The sequence below is a fragment of the Phoca vitulina genome, unplaced genomic scaffold, assembly GCF_004348235.1.
Source record: "Phoca vitulina isolate PV1807 unplaced genomic scaffold, GSC_HSeal_1.0 scaffold50, whole genome shotgun sequence".
Classification (NCBI taxonomy): domain Eukaryota; kingdom Metazoa; phylum Chordata; class Mammalia; order Carnivora; family Phocidae; genus Phoca; species Phoca vitulina.
Window position 1 is genome coordinate 1,249,091 of NW_022589753.1, and position 16,466 is coordinate 1,265,556.

Genomic DNA, 16,466 nt, shown 5'->3' on the forward strand with positions numbered 1-16,466 from the left:
AGACCATCCCCAGAGGACAAGGGGGTGGAGGTGCCCCGACGTGCCTGTTGGATGAGATACGAGGGGCACCTGCCCTGGGCATCCTAAAGGCTCGGGGTGACGGGGCTCCTGCCCTGGGCATCGCGGGGACTCGGGGCCAGGTGCTGCTCAGAACCTGCTGCCAGGAGCGCCAGGGACCAGATCATTCGCCTGCTTCCACCATTGCATCTGCTGAGCACTATGGAGGCCACGTTCTGGCCCTCCAGGAGGCGACGCGAACTGGCCATCACCCCGTGTGGTCGCTGCTCCCTCAGACTCGGACGCCCAGGGAGCGCAGGGTCCCCCCACCTCTCACGCACGCACACTCTTCTGCACCAATCACTGTGTCCAGCCATCCTGGTCTGAGTCCCGACGCTCCGGGTCATTCAGGAATGTGGCAGGGAGTGGGGCCCTGGGTTGAGGACCCAGGCCCCCCAACCCCCCCAGGGGCTGGTCTCTGGAGGGAGGGGACTCTGGGATCACAGTGGGGGAGGGGACAGGCCCACCCAGGTGGGTTCAGGGCCAAGAAAGCGCTCATCCGGGGCCAGCCTGCCACAGACTCTGAGACACAAACTCACAGAACCCCACAGGAAGGATGTACAAAACCACTGAGCTCTGCAAATTCACAGAAACAAACACATTGGACAGAGAGATAGGTTTTTAAATATTAAAATATATTTATATGCACATCATTTTAAGTGAGGACACCCGCCAACAGACATTCCACGGAAGTGCTGCCGTCCTCGCGGTAGAATTCACACGTGCCTACTGAGTGCACCCCTGCGCACACCACCCTACCAGGTAAAAAACAACCCTATAAATAAGTTCATGTAAAATATTGGTCCATAAATATCTGCTTACGTACGGTGCTCCCGTCCTGCCGCAGATCTGAGGATGGGAGGGGGAGCAGGTTAGAAAACACCGAGAGGGCGGCCCCCCGGGACGGCGCCCCTGGGCACGGCCTCACACCCCCTCCCCGACCTCCGGAGAAACACCGGAAGTCAGGCCGGGCTGGTCCGCGGGACCCGGGGAGCGGAAGCCGTTCGGAAGCATGGCCGGCAGACACCCCGTGGCGGGGGCTAGTGCCTTCTACTTTAATCCAGTGGTTTCAATGGTGCCACACGCAAGGCGGTGTGTGCGCATGGAGGGCGGTGGCGGGCCCTCCCCAGGCTCCCGGACGGATGGCAACCGACAAACCTCCGGGAGCCACAGGCTCCACTCCAGGCCCGCAGGTGGCTTTGTGCTTTCTAGAACTGACGGCACAGTTAAGAGTGCATAGACCTTTTTAGAAGCATGGCTGTTAACGTGTCCAGGGGCTCTGGGGGCCCCCGAGGAAAATTCAGTGCTATGTGGCTGTGTCTGTTCGTGGAGCAGGAAGCAGGAAGGGAACGGCTGCTGGGCCTCGTTCTTCCTGAGCCGGAGACACCATCACCCCGGTCCCCAGGCACCAGGAGGGAGGGGTGCCCATTTTCCACGTGCCTTGCTTTCGCTCTCCCTGGTGTCTGAGAGTCACATGGGTCCTCCACCAGCTCAGGAACCCTCGGAATCCAGTGGGAGATTTCTGGAGGGTCCTCAGCACGGGGGTATCACAACGGGTGAGGGGTTAGCCCTTCTGGGGAGAAATCCGACAGAGTTCTCAGGAAGTGCCCCTGGGCAGACGGGTGGGCTGTCAGACGTCACTCCGGAGCTGGAGGGCCGAGGGGCTGTCCCGGAGGTCCACGGGGTTGTCGGAGGCCGAGGACTGGCTGGGCAGAGAGGCTGCCAGGCTGCTGGGAGACTCCGAGGGGCACTCGTACAGCACGCAGGCGGTGGCAAAGAATAGGAAACCCAGCACCTGGCGGGGGAGGAGCTCGCTGGGCGCACCCAGAGCCGCCCACCCAGCCCCGGTCCCCGAGGACCCCCGCTCTGGCGAGAAGACCTTCTTTCCTGCAGAACCCTAGCGTGGACACCAGGACTGTTCGTGAGGGAGGTGGGGGGCTTCATGGGCTGAAGAGCATCCCCCCAGAAGAGATGCCCCAACCCTGACCCCCAGAACCTGCAGTTGGAAATAGGTCTTTGCAGATGTCATTCAGTTAAGGAGCTTGAGATGAAATCATCCTGGATTTTGGGTGGGCCCACCTGCCATGCCGGGTGTCCTTACAGGAGCAAGGAGACCCACAGGGAGAAGGCCACGTGACCCGGGGGCAGAGATGGAGACGCAGGCCCAGGCCCTCCGGCAGGGCCCCCAGAGGGAACCGACTCTGCCACATGTGGATTTGGGACCTCTGGCCTCTAGAGCTGAAGAAAGAATAAATATCTGTAGTTTAAGCCCCTGGGTTTGTGGTCAGCACTCAGAGCTGCGGAGGCCACCTCACCCACAACCAGCCGCACAGACCTCACGGCCCCGCCGGGCTCCCACGCGGCCTCGCGGAGGACTCTGGGCACGCAAGGGCACGTCTTTACAGCTGACCCAGCGCTGACCTAGCGCTGACCTCCAGAGCCACAGAAATCCCTGCTCACACACGGCTATCTCTATGCTAAGCCGTGCAGAGACAAACCCAGGGGGCCGACGGTCCTCCATTCTTGAGGCCCTTCGAGAAAAGCTTGAGGCGAGAGGTGGAACCCCTGAGCACCCCCTCCACCCGGAGAAGGAAATCAAAACACCCTTACAGACTGGCCCTAGAATTTCATGGTATTTTGAAGGTTTTGTGCCTTTTCAAAACTCCAATCAGGCAAAATTCAATATATAAATACTTCGCTTCTCCCCACACAACGTGAGCCAAGTGTTCCAGCAGGAAGTTTCTCCTAACGGGGTCAGGCTAAGGAAGGGGGCAGCGCCCAGGGCACGGGAAGGCTGGAAGAAGCGGGTGTTGCTCATGCGTGGATCCATCAGGCTGACCCGGCCCAGACGGGAACAGGCCTGTCGGAACCCGAGCTCACAGAAAGGAGCTGGTTTTCATTTCTGCAAAGCCTCAGCTGATGGGAGCCCCAGGGCCAACCGCCAAGCTGCAGGGTGAGGGCCCCAGCAGGTGGGGGGCCCGGGAGCGCCCCCATCGCAGCATCACGGGCCCGGCCCCGACGGCTCTAACTTGGAAAAGATGCTGCTCCTGGACGCCAGGCCACCAGGGTCCAGCGGGGGGTCTGAGCTGCGGGAAGGCCCCTGTGGGGCACCCGGGACCTGAGCTAGCTGGAGAAGATGCTCAGCCTTTTGGAGTGGCCTCTGGGGCTCCCTTGGTCCTGTGCACTCACCTTGTACACCAGCCCCGTGATGAGCATGTACCGGCTCATGGCCGAGTTCTGGTACACGAAGCAGGAGCCGCGCTGGCCACACTGGTCCTGCCAGAGCAGGCACGCCTTGTCAATCACCCAGCCGAAGGCGATGGGCCCGGGGATGGCCCCTGCAGAGAGAGGCTCAGTCAGCAGCCCCCAGGCACGGGGCAGGCAGGGCGGGCGGGCAGCACCGAGACCCAGACCGTGCAGGTTCTCAGAAAGGTGGCGTCGGTCTTCGGTGATCTCAGGGGGTGCAAAGTGGACTTCAGTGTTCCTTTCTGGGGGGGACCTGGCGTCAGGCCGGGGGATTCCCCGTGACTTCTGACGCCTTTTGTGCTAAGGAGGAAAAGCCACCCTCTGGGCAAATCAATGACCATGGGTCCCTCTAGTGGACTGTTAGGGAATGGTGTCCTTCGCCAACGTGGGCACACACTGAGGAGACACCGGCTGGGTGCCCTTGTGCAGTGAACGAACTACGCAACTGTACCACTCCACAACGCTACCCAGTGCACAGTACCTAGAGTTCTAACCACAATCCACTGGATTCCCAGCGCAAAGGATCTCTGCCGGTCACAGACACACCTGAAACGGAAGACGGCAGCGTCAGCGTCCCGGGGAGTGCGGCCGTCCGCCAAGTCACACCCCCACGCCAGCAGCCAGGTCCTGGCCAAGCCCCCGGCTGCGTCACCGCCTCCCCGGGTGACCAGCACCTCGCCGAGGCAGTCAGCGCCGTGCGGCCTCGGGGCTCCGGGGGGCCAGCACGTACCCTGCGGGATCTGCAGGGCTCCACCGCAGCGTGCTGCAAGGGAAGGCTCTGCGCCAGAGCGAGACCCGGGCCCGGGCTTACCGTAACGTTGCCGTCAGCGCGGGAATGCTGCTGAGGAATGTAAAGGTAATTACAACGAATATGAGAACCAGAAGGAGGGGCTTTCTCTGACAGGCTGAGGTGCATTTCCCTGCGGTAGCGTGGCCAAAACCAGAGGAAAAGTTCTGAGGGACACAGCTACAGTCTCGGTACACCTGAGGGCGCAACAACACCCTGGTTACAGGGGGAGGGACGGGGGCGCCCCCGGGGCGGGGCGTGCACAACATCCTGGTTACAGGGGGGAGGGACGGGGGCCCTCCCGGGGCGGGGCGCGCACGGCTCGCGGGCATCGGCCGCACCCACCTTGTGGCCCCCCACGCCGGCCGCAGCCTCCCCGCCGCACCCCGCGTGGCAGGGGGAGTAGTACGTGAGGCTGTCGGAACCGCACACGGGGCTGTAGCGCTCGGGCTGGCAGGCGCACGGGGCGTTGCAGGCGGCCGTCAGCTCCAGGTGGCCTTCCGGAAGGACGCTGCGGGCAGGAGACAGGCGGCTGTGGGACCGGGCCCAGCGCCGGGGGACGGGGGGAGCGCCCGGCCTCGGGACTCGGCCCCCGCGGCCACATGGGCTCCACCCGAGGCAGGTGCCTCCCGCGCGCGGGGTCGTCGACAACTCTCACGCCACCCACGCCACGCCCCGTTCTGCTCCCCGACCGACTCGGTTACGGGAGAGGCAATGTGTGCACAGGGCTCAGAACCCAAAGATGGCGAGAGGACAGGCCAAAGCCCTCCGCCACGGCGCCAGCCCCTCGGGCCGCGGCTACACATTTGCACGGATCGTGTGTGCACGCACACAGCGGTGGTCACGGAAACACGCTTTCTTCTCTTTTCCACTCAATGGGAAACACTAAACCACCATCCGGCCCCTCCAGCTTGCCCTCAGCACTGTAACCTGCGGCCGGCCCCAGGGCCAGCTGCCGCCCCCCTCCCGTGGTGGCAGGGCCCTCGTGGGCCGTGTAGCCTGTCCCCTCTCCACCAACCCCGTCAGAGGACTGCACCCCACGGCATCGCTGCGCCCTGTGTGGCCGGTCAGGTCCGCAGGGAATCCCGGGAGGGGCCTGCCCCGCCCACGGGCAGGCGGCCGGCCCCTGCTTGACATATTCCCCTCTTGCCATCGGGGGGCTGTTGTTCTCACGGCCCCCTGACGCGGTGACACGTGAGAGCCGACCCTGGGCCTCTTTCCATGTGCACACGTGGAGAGGAGCTGGGTGATCATGGGCTCGTTTTCAGACGAGAACCCTGGGCTCAGGGCTGAAATGGAGCCCAGGGCTTCCCCAGGGCCGACGCTGGGCTGTCTCTGAGCAACCGTGAGCCTGAGTCTTGCTGCTACGGGCCTCTCCAAACAGCGCCCGAGGGCCAACCCCCCTCCCCCAGCCCCTGGGGCCACTGGTGCTCCCGACAGGTGGGCTGGGGGCCCCGCTTTGCCCAGGCGCTGCCCGGCCCTTACCTGCCGCTGTAGCTGGCCGTCACACCGGCCATGGGCACGTTGGGGCAGTGGATGAAGAACACAAAGACGGCCAGCAGGCTGGTCAGGGCGCAGAGCAGACACAGCTTGATGATGCCTGCGCCGCGGAGCTTGAACTTGTTCACGAGGAAGCCACCCAGAAATGTTCCGCCGCCGCCGGCTGGCACCACCAGGTACCCTGCAGGAGAGGGAGGGGCTCAGCGCGGTCCTCGGGGCCGCAGGGGGGGGGGGCCCGCAACCCACGGGGTCTTCTCATCTCCACGCTACAGGTGGGGAGACTGAGGCCCAGAGCCATCCGTCTGTCCATGTGGCAGCACTTGGCTCTGACCTGAGTGCTCAGCCGCTGGAGGGGGGGCCACTGGGGGAGCCTTGGTCCAGGGGCCTTCAGGAAGGACACCTGGCTGCCCAGAGGCGGAAGGACACAGGGGCGGGCCTGGGAGGAGGAGAGCTCAATGGCCCCTGCCCGCCTGATGGGGAGGCCCCAGGACAATGTGTCCCCTGCCCACCACAGCTTCTGCTGCATCCAGCCGTGAGCCACATTTGGAGACACCGTGGCCAGGTGGGATGAATGGCTCCCAGGCTGTCCCAGGACAAAGTGCAGACGGGGGTGGGGGATCGGTGGGCCTGTCTCTCCAGCAATGACCAAGGCCAGCTCTGGCATGGGCCCCTTACACCTCCGGGGTGAAGCATGGGGGCCCCAGAGGATGTTTTGTGGGGTGTTGGCACGGGGGCGGCCGCTTTGGGGAAGGGGAGGCAGTTGCAGATAGAGGTCTGGGCATGTGAGGTCAGCAGAGAGGCCACGCAAGGAGGGGTGCCTGGGGCATTAGATAAGGGGGGATGGGGTCCCTAATCGAACGCCCATGCCCCGTGCCGGGAACAGAACCCCGAGGGCTGGGGCACAGCCTGTGCTGGCCCACGTGCTACCCACATGCACCCCACCTTTCACACATGGCGTTGACCCCTCTGGCCAGGATCTGCCCCACGTCTGGCATGGACCCTGTGCCTGGCATTGACCCCATGTCTGGTGACCACTCCCACACCCCCCTGCCTGGTGGGACAGCGGCAGGAGGGTCTAAGGAGGGCCCCCTGATTCTCCTCAGGAGTCCGAGCTGCCTCTGGCCACAGAATGGCTCTGGTCAGGCAGGCCCAGGGACTCCAACCTCATGGTCCCAGGCAATCCTGGGACACCAGCCACCTGGCTCATGGGCATGGCTAAGCCCGATCATCCAGGTGCTCAGGGCGGCGCTGCCACCCAAACCTTTTCTGCAGCAAGCCAGGGACGACGAAGGCCCAGGCTCTGGGTGGGGAGCAGCACAGATGAGCTGGGCCCACCCCTGACCCTCCCAGCTAGAGCAGATCCCCACCAGGACGGGTCCACCAAGAACTGGCCAGCACGCTGTGGTCAGCGCTCCCCACCTCTCGGGGAGGACCATCGGATCCACATGGTGACATTGACAAACAGCCCCACACCTGCTCCCGGGGCCTTCCCTGCAGGACCACACGCCCAGCGAGCCCTCCCGTGTACAGCTGGACTTCTAAAACATACTCCAAAGACCCTTCCCTCATCTGAGAACTCACAAAAAGTCAGAGGACCCCCAAGATTCCGCGAGTTTTCTCACCAAACAAGGTGGCGGCTTCTGAGGCACTCAGGCTGAACTGGGACTCCAGGAACTTGGGGCCAAAGGTGGACATGCCGGCAATGAGCGTGGCCTCGGTGGCCCCAGCCAGACAGAGCAGGATGAATGTGGGGTTTTTCAGGAGGAGCCAGATGGAGCTGGATGGGGAAGAGAGAAGAGACAGAGGGTCAGAGTGGACCAGAGCAGGGTGTGCGGAAGCGCTGTTCCCAGGGCCATGGTCCCTCCCGCCTGAGTACAAAGAGCCCCACGTCCAGGAGGGGAGTGGAGTGGGCTGGTGAGCTGTCGTCGCTCCATACCCGTCCCAGAGAAATCAAGAGACGGTGTAAGGCTGGGCTTCAGCTGGTGGGGAATGGGCCCCAGGAAAGACAGCTCGTAAACCAGGGAAGAGCCTTCCCCCTCTCCAGCGCGGGGAGACCCTACGGCACCGTTCAGTCACCTGGGGGGCAGCTGTGATGACCGGCAGATGGCCTGAACCAGGAGCCGGGGGCTGGGGGAGGTGCCGTCCCCAAGTCCAGGACTGGCCAGGCCCCCGCGGAAGGGGAATGGGCACCAGGGGGTGGGGTCCCTTCTCAACCACCAGCCCTGGAGAAGGGGGGACGGAGGAGCCCCTCCAAGGAGGCTCAGGCTGGGGGTGGCTGGCCCCCCAGTTTCTCTTGGTGCGTACTTGCTGGGGGTGGTGTTTCCGGGTCCTAAGGAAGGATCTTGGCTTTGGCCGCCCGCACCTGGCCTGCTGATTCCCCAGTGAAACTGGCCTTGCTTCCCCTCTGAGGACTGGGAGTGGGACCCCTGCACGGCCCTGGGGACACTTGGCCTCCGGTCTCGCTGCGGCCAACCCTGTGAGTGTTGGGTGTGGGCTCTGGCAGCTGTTCCCCCGCGTCCCCCTGAGGGACGGGCTGGGCACCGACCCTGCCCCACACCGCCTGCCCTCGGGACGAGCGCAGTTTCTTTGAGGGCCACTCGCTCTGGCTGAACTGGGGTTCTGCATCTTGTTAGGGGTCGGGCCGAGCAGGGCTAGCGCCTGAGTGCTGGTTACACACGCGACTCTACCTGGCCGTTAAACGTCACGAGGGGCACAGAACAAACTGTCCTTACGGGGTGCCGAAGGGAGCGAGCGGAGCTGAGTGGAAAACATACAAAAATCGCAGCCACGGGGGGTCCGGCAGTAAAGACGCTCAGCCTTCGTGGGGCAGCCCGTCGCCCCACACGCGAGGCTCTGTGGCCTGCACATCCCGATTCCCTGCGCCGTCCCCAGCCGTCCCGCCGCGGGCAGCAGGTGCCTGGACTAGCTTGTCCCCGGCCCCGGGGCTGGTGAGTGAGGTGGGCTGGGGGCAGAGTTTTCCCTGGAGCCCCAGGTCCTGGCAGGACGGACCCTCTCTCTCCTGCACGATGAAAAAGCAGATCCTGGCCATAAAGGACCACCGTCCGCCGGCCGCTGGGGGCGGCTCGGAGTAGCCCTCCTGGGCTGAAATTCTCGGGTCTGCAGCTCAGAGCTGTTCTGTAACTGAACAGGTGCCCCTGCCGTCCTCGGGAGCCCCACCCCCAGCTTCCACGGGCGCCGCTGGTCATCCCCACGTCAGCTGGCGGATCTCGGCTGCGAACACCTTCACACTCAAATGCTCTTCCTTCTCAGGACACCGGCCGGCAACAAACTGGATTTTGAAACGTCGGAACGTGCAATGCAGCCATAATTAGCCTCTGCACCGGGACCTCAAGCTGGCGGCCGGGAGGGAGCTGCGGACAGACCCTCCCCTCGGCTCGGGCATCTCAGCCGGGGGGCGATCAGACTTACCCCAGGTGCCATTCCCCACCCTGGTTCTCAGCAAAATTGACTTTCAGGCTTGAAGACTGAAAACAATTCTCTTTGGTTCAGTACTTGAGTCCCACGTCCAGGAAGTGAAGGAGCCGCCCCCAGTGTGGGCGCCGGCGGGCAGGGGCTTGGCTGCGCTCTGCACCTGCCCCTCCCCCGGACCTCCTCTGTCGGGTTCTCAGGTGTGGGGATGCCCTGGGCCTGGCTGGTCGCCTCCCTGGGCCCTGCTGTGACCCGCCCAGGCTTTGGGGCACTCGGCTAGGCTCGGAGAGGGGGCCACCCTCGCCTGTGGCGTGCAGACTTCCGTGTTTCTTAATCCCAGGCTGTAGGATGCTCTGCTAAGATCCTTGTGTTGAATCTGCTCAGAGAACTAGTTGTGATGGTAACGAGGTCATGTGCTCCAGGATTTCTTACCAGCAACTGATTTGGGGAACTAAGCCTGGGCACAAACCTCCCCACGGCCGCTGTCCCCTGACGTGCTGGGGCCCTAGCGCTGTGTGCAGGGGAGGGAGGTTCTGCTCCGGCTCAGGGCAGCTCCACCGTGGGTGCTGGGGACGGGCTGAGCTGGCCCCACACAGAAGCGCCTGGACCCCTGGCCAGCGCGGCCCTGGGCCAGCTCAGCCTGTTCTGGGGGCACCCTCAAGAGCGGGCAGCTCTTGGTGGTATCACAGGAAGTGGGAAGCAGGAGAACAAAGCCCTAAATGGGTCCAGGGCCATCCACCCCTCCACCCTTAGCATGACAGCCATTTCCTCTGCATGAGGGAAGCAAAGCAGCGGACAGTGGACGGCACGGGGCCTTCCCTGCAGGCCACCTTTGACCCTGATCCCCCTTCACCTCCCATGGCGAAGAAAGACAACGGGGACTCATTCCCACCACTAACAGCCCCCGGCCCCAGAAGGCCAGTGAAACACAGCCATTCCTGGGCTCAGGCCCCAGGGTCCTGGAGGGGCAGGTGGGTGCTCAGTGAGGCCAAGGAGCCGGGTTGGTGACCATCCATGGGAAAGGCCCCCTGTGGAGTGCCTGGTCCTGTGAAGAGGGGTGCTGGGCAGCCAGGAGCCGCCCTGGTGCCCAGTTTCTCTGAGACCAGAGCAGACCAGGGATCTTTTCATCCCGATAGTGTGTGAAGACCACAAAGCCAGGCCAGGTCACACACAAAGAGAAAGAGGGGAGCACAGAAGGAGGGGCTGGTGCAGGGCTGTGAGGGCAGAGAGCCGGAGACAGTCCTGCTCCTCCCAGGGTCCCTGCTCCCAGGGTCCTCAGCCACCTCAAGGCACAGAGGGGGCTCGAGCCCGGAGCCCATGCAGGTGTCACCTTAGTGAAATGGTCAGAGGACACAGCAGAGTGAGGAGCTGGAGCCCTGGCCCCCCATTGGGACCAGCCCTCCGCAGCTCCAGCCCCAGAGGACTCTAGCCACCGCTCCTTAGTCTCTCAGTTTTGGGGCGAGACCTGGAGTGCACTGGGTCATGAGGGAGGTTTAGGAGCTGTGCGCTGGCCATGTGGCCCTGGAGGGGTCACATGGACTCTCCTAGCCTGGGGTCAAGATCCAGGATGCGTGGGACCCCCCCAAGGATCTTCAGGACACAGGGACACAGGCGAGAGGCGCACACCACCCCCCATAAGGTCCTTACAGAGGCAGATCTCTGATGGTTTTCCCGAAGTCAGGGTTGCTGGCCGCCTTGTGACCACTGTCCTTCAGCTGGTGTGTTTCAGACACTCTCATGACCACGTAGCGCTGGGAGCCTGGAAGGCCGCAGATGTCAGCGGGAGCCAGGGACCGAGGGCTCTGCTTGAGGCCCCTCCCTGTTCCCAGGTCTGGGGAGGTGCCCTGGATGGAGGGCACGGGGACAGGTGGGGTATGGGGCCGCAGCATGGTGACCACTGGCCGGATGACAGAGAGGAGGGGGGTGGAGAGCCCGCGGCAGGACACACCGTGGGACCAGGAGAAACGGAAGGAGGCAGAAGGGGCACGTGCTCCCGCTGCCACAAGCCCGTCCTGCGTGCCTCAGACGGGGAGAAGCCACAGGGGTGGACGGTGCCCGTGGTCAGCAGCACAGGGGCCAGGCCAGCCCTGCAGGACGGGGGCCCCGCCCAGCCCAAGTGAGGAGAGAGTGACGCACCCACCTGGCAGCTGCCGGGGGTACCCGAGGATGGGGATGGCGATGAGGAAGGCGGCAGCCCCCGTGCCCAGGAAGCCCACCCACCAGGCGCCGACCCATAGCGGGCTCTCGGTGGTCAGCTCCGTCCTGTGGGGGAGAGGCGTGGGGGGTCAGCGTCCTGTCCACGTGCATTCAGGGCACCCACGCCGGGCATCCATCTGCACGCTGGTCCATGAAAACCTTAGCCGGGGGTTTGGAGAGCCTCCAGGCGGGGGTGGGGGTGACTCGCTGCACAGCATGGAAGCCCGCACCCCCTCCCACACCTGCCCTCCGCGTCTCTTCCAGCTGGTGGCTCGGGGCTCATAATCTGCTTAATAAACTGGTAATCTAGTGAGTGAGGTGCCTTCCCGAGTTCTGTGAGCCGTTCTAGCGGCTTATCACGCCCAAGGACGAGGTCGTGGAACCACCGATTTGTAGCCGGGCTGGACGGAAGCTGGGGGGACCCAGCATCTGAGGCTGGCATCTGACATGGGGGGTGGTCTCCTGGGCTGAGCCTTAGCCTGCGGGGTCTGCACCGACTCCGGGAAGTCTGTCAGAACTGGGTTGAATTAAGGACACCCGGCTGGAAAACCCCACACAGATGAATCGCAATGGCAGCACGAAAATCCGCCGTCTGTTCCGCAAAGGGCATCAGAGAAATGGTGACCTGCTGCCGCCTGGTCCGGGAAGCTGCCGACCCGCCACGCTGTCCCCGCCCCCAGGCCTGCGCTTAAGGATCCCCCCCCCACCGACCCCGGGCCCGCCGGAGCAGGCCCAGCCCCGGGCTTCCTCCCGCTTGAGGCCGGGGAGATCCCCCCGGCCTCACTGTGGGGTGCTGTCCCCCAGGGGCAGGGGGAGCCCAGGACACTCACTGGCGGCCGATTTCTGTGTAAATGTTCAGCAGGGCGCCTCCGATCAGGTAGCCAGCGGCGGGGCCGAGGATGGCTGCCGTGTAGAAGGTCGCTGCGGAGAGAGGCAGAGCTGTGGAGGGGCCACCTGACAGGAGCCCCCCAGTCCGCACCTCTGCGCCCTCTGCCCCCACGGCACTGACCCTTCAGACCAGGGTTTGCATGCGTGCAGCCTCCACTGTGTCCGAGATCTAGCTGCTGTCAACTTTTTATTTTTACTTATTTATTTTATTTTATTTTTTTAAGCAGGCTCCACCCCCAGCGGGGAGCCCAACGCGGGGCTTGAACTCACAACCTGAGATCAAGACCTGAGCCGAGATCAAGAGCCGGACGCCCAACCACCGAGCCACCCAGGTGCCCCTGCTGCTAACTTTTAAAACGGCTTCTACAGTTTTTCTGTCAAAGCCAAACGCACGCGGCATCTGACTCTTTCTCCCTCGAGAGGACAAAGATCCCGAGGGCCTTGTTTTGCGGGATGAGGGTGCTCTGCTCGGCACCACAGGCCCACCAGCGCCTCACTGGAGTGACGGGACCCCAGCGTCCCTGGGTCGGCAGCGCTCGGCGACTCAGGGCGGCAGAGCCCCAGGTGCAAACGAGGAGGCCGGAGTCAGCAGGCAGGGTGTGGCCAGGCCCCGGGAACGCCTGGCCTGGCAGGAGGGACTCGGGGAAGTGGGCGGCCCGAGGTTGAAACCCAGAGATCTCACTCTAAGGAAACGTGGGGATCTCAGCGGGAGCGTGAGGCTCGAGCGCGGCCCCTGCGGGCCGTGGGCGGCTGGCTGACCCCAGCACCCGAGGAAGGCCCGCGCTCCCCCGCGACCTCACCCGGGACCACCGGTGCGGCCAACGAGGAAAGGCACGTCAGCGGTGTGGACGCGCCCGCCCTGTGGCCTCGGCAGCCCCACTTACCGATGTAGACAGGAGAGTAGCTGGACTTGACGTTCTCGTCCAGGTAGGTGACGCCCAGCGTGTAGAGCGGCGTGGCGCCGACGCCGTGCAGGAACTGGCCCAGCATGAAGACCAGCCGGTAGCCGGCCAGGCCCGAGGCGCTGTCCCTGCACGCCACGCTGCGGTTGGCCCGGCACGTCCCGACGCCCTCGGCGGCCTCCGCCTCGTAGGCGCCCGCGGTGAAGTGGGGCAGCGCGAACAGCAGCGAGCCGGCGCCCATGACCAGCACGCCCCAGCCCAGCCAGCGGGGCTTGTGCCCGTTGCCCCCGAAGTAGCTGACGAAGGTGAGGCACAGGCAGGCGGCCACGTCGTAGGAGCTGGCGATGAGGCCGCTCTGGTAGCTGGGCAGGTCGTAGCGGCGCTCGATGGACGTGATGACCGTGCTGACGAGGCCGTTCACCGTCATGCCCTGCAGGAAGGCCGCCGCACACAGGAAGAGCAGGAAGCCCCTGGGCGTGTTGAAGGCCTGCAGGCACTTGGGCGCGAAGGCCCACCAGCCGCACGCCACGCTCTGTGGCCCAGCGGCCACGTAGTGCATGTCGGGGGGCGCCCGGCAGCCGTGCTTCTCAGCCAGCGGCGGGCACAGCGGCTGGCTGCAGGAGTCCGAGGGGCTGTGCGCGGCGGGACAGGGGGCGCCGTGGCCCGGGGGCGAGCCGAGGGACGGCCGCCTGCTGGGGGGGCTGTGGCCGCACTCGCTGTCCGTGGCCGAGGGCGGGCTCGGGAAGACCAGCTGCGGCACGGAGACCAAGGGCTTGTCCCCCATCGAGTGCTGAGGCATCTCCGTCCAGGGGGCGCTGGGGGCAGCTGTGGGGGCCGCCGGACGGTATTCCGGTGTTTGGTTTGTTCTGTGAGAAGAGCTTCTGGTTACAAAGCTTACACGGACCCTTGAACACACGGACATCTCGGCGGGAACACCCCCGCCCCCCGGCCCGCTCCCTTGGGCACCGATGGCTCTGCTGCCTGCTCCCCAGTCTGACGGCGCTGACCTTCCCCGACCAGCCCCCTCCTGCATCCTGGACCCACACACCTGAACAAGGCCACAGTCGATGCCCGTGTGGGCCCCTGGACCACCCTGACCCACCCTGTCCCCCGCGGCCTCTGCTCGGCCGCGTGAGCCGTGCTCTCTGCCCCGTGTGGACACGGTCCCCACACTGTCCAGCCTCACACCCTTCCAGCATTCATTTTAGTCCAGCGTCTGGAGGGCAACGAGGGAGGGGGTAGAAGCAGGGTCTCGCCCCGCAGGAGGGTCACCGGGCTCGCTGCTCACGGCAGGTTTTCAAGACGTCACGACAAGACACGTGTGCAGCCACGTGGACAAGTGAGGAAGAAACAGCACCGACACTCCCTCTGTCTGCAGCTCCCAGCCCGGCCCTGTGCCCGGAGCGCCACCCGGGCCCTCGCTTCCCCCGACCCAAAGGAGCTGGGCTTGGCTCAGGTAATCCTGCCTCCCGAGGCTCCCGGGGCCCCCTGCACACCCCCAACCCCCAGCCACCTCAGCTGTGAGGGTGTTGGGACACGGTGCCCTTAGAGAGGTGACTAAGGTCGTCAGCGTGGGCCCCAGTTGCCTGTGACTGGGGTCGTAGAGAAAGGGGAGACCTGGACACGGGTGGACAGCACGTGAGAACACGGTCCACCTGCAAGGAAAGAGGCCTGGAGCAGGTCGCGGCCACACCTCCCTCTCAGGCATCGCTCCCAGAACTAAGACAATCAAGGCCTGGTGTTTCAGCCATGGGTCTGTGGTCCTTCATGTAGCAGCCCCAGGACACTGACACACCCTTCACCCTTTGGGTTGGGCCACTTCATATTCAGAGGTTCCCGGCGGGTCTGAAGCCTGGCTGTTTCTGGGAGCCGGGAGCCTCAGGCCGTGGGGGGCACAGAAACACCCCCGGCTCGTGCTCTGAGGCTTGGGGAGCTGCCTGCTGGCCTCACCCAGGGCTGGGGCCCCGTTAGTGGTGACTCGGGACCCCGAAGTGTCCTCAGATCCAGGTTCACCAGGCCACGGGGACTCCCTGTCCCCCACCACGCACGGAGCCCATGGTGTCGGGTGGACGCTGGGAGAGGCTCCTGCCATCCGATTCTGTCGGCAGACTCCTTCCAGCTGCCGAGTATGGAGCGCGGCTTTGTTGGGCCCGGCACGGGGGGCCTGGAGGGGGTTGAATGGGGGTCTCCCCAAAAAGACGGGTACACCCAGACACTGAGTGTGACCGTATTCGGAAGAAGTGTCTTTGCCGATGTGATTAATGGTTTGAGATGAGGTCATCTGGATTGAGGTGGGTCCTAATCCAGCGACAAGTGTCCTTAGAAGACAAGACACAGGGAAGTTACGTGAAGCCACAAGGAAGCGCGGGGGTTGGGGGGCAAGGAGCTGGAAGAGGCGGGAAGGGCCCTCGCTGGAGCCTCCAGAGGGAGCACAGCCCCGCGGACACCTGATTTCAGACTCTGGCCTGCAGAGCTGGGAGAGAATAAAGTTCTGTCACTTTAAGCCCCCGGTTTACGGAGCTTTGTTAAGGTAGCCGTGGGAAAGTCACCAGCCCCTGGGGATGCCACGAGCTGTCACGTGTGGCCTGGTTTTCAGGGGGCCACAGGCCTGAGGGGAGGTGGCCACCGAGCTTAATAGACACCTCGGAGCCCGCGTGTGCGTCACGGCTGTCCTCACCAACACCGTAGTGAAAGAACCGTGACTGGTCACGTGGCATTCGTGTCCGGAGCTGGCTGCTCACCGTGGGCACGGGTGCCCCCAGGCTCTCTGCGGCCAAGCGCCAAGGCCGTGCATGTCTGGCAAAATTCCACCGCAGTCAGCCCCGTGTGGCCCTGAGTACTGCAGCGCGTTATTTCTAGAGCCGCAAGGCCCGGCTCGCATACGAGCAGAGCTGGGAGGGCCAGCTCCTGCAAGAAGCCCTAGCGGACAGGCAGCTCCTCACGCACGCGGCCCAGCGCTGGAGCCGGCAGTCACGGAGGCCACCTCCCGCACACGCGACGCCCGCGCCCAGCGGAGCCTCGCAGAACACAGCCACCAGCGCGAGCCCTGGCACCTCCCAGCCCCACAGCTCAGACGGGCTGCCGAAACAGCACACCGAGAAACACCACAAAGCCTCGACACTACCCCAAATTCCAAGGTCCAGAGGCTACCCCATGCTGACTGGCGTCACGGTGTGTTTTCCTCTAGACGTGTGCACACATGCACACACACGTGCGTGCAGATCAACATGCGCACACGTAGCTATCTGCATCTTTGCACACATAAACACCTTCTCACACATAAACCACACACACGATGCAGGACCATTGGCTGGGGCAGGCCCTAAAGCACAGGAACCTCAACCGGGCCGGGGGCCACGGGGAGCTCAGGGAGGCCCCCAGCAGCCTGCAGGGCATGAAAGGTCAGTACCGGGCCCTCGGGAGTGCTTCCTGGGTCAGTACCCCCGTAAGTCCTCGGGAGT

The 16,466-nt window shown here is 64.4% G+C and overlaps 1 protein-coding gene across 1 annotated transcript in view; it reads right to left on the reverse strand.

Moving 5' to 3' along the window:
* Positions 1–713: 713 nt before the first annotated feature.
* The window catches only part of SLCO4A1 (solute carrier organic anion transporter family member 4A1), a 23,960-nt gene continuing 8,207 nt past the window's right edge, over positions 714–16,466 (reverse strand). Inside the window, exons 2-12 of the mRNA XM_032387764.1 lie at positions 12,988–13,871; positions 12,046–12,136; positions 11,160–11,281; positions 10,667–10,778; positions 7,213–7,367; positions 5,576–5,771; positions 4,436–4,601; positions 4,115–4,287; positions 3,785–3,849; positions 3,247–3,395; positions 714–1,852 (exon numbers count right to left, since the gene is read on the reverse strand). Of these exons, the coding sequence (XP_032243655.1) occupies positions 1,688–1,852; positions 3,247–3,395; positions 3,785–3,849; positions 4,115–4,287; positions 4,436–4,601; positions 5,576–5,771; positions 7,213–7,367; positions 10,667–10,778; positions 11,160–11,281; positions 12,046–12,136; positions 12,988–13,871 (2,278 nt within the window). The 3' untranslated portion in view covers positions 714–1,687. The remainder of the gene's footprint in view (positions 1,853–3,246; positions 3,396–3,784; positions 3,850–4,114; positions 4,288–4,435; positions 4,602–5,575; positions 5,772–7,212; positions 7,368–10,666; positions 10,779–11,159; positions 11,282–12,045; positions 12,137–12,987; positions 13,872–16,466) is intronic.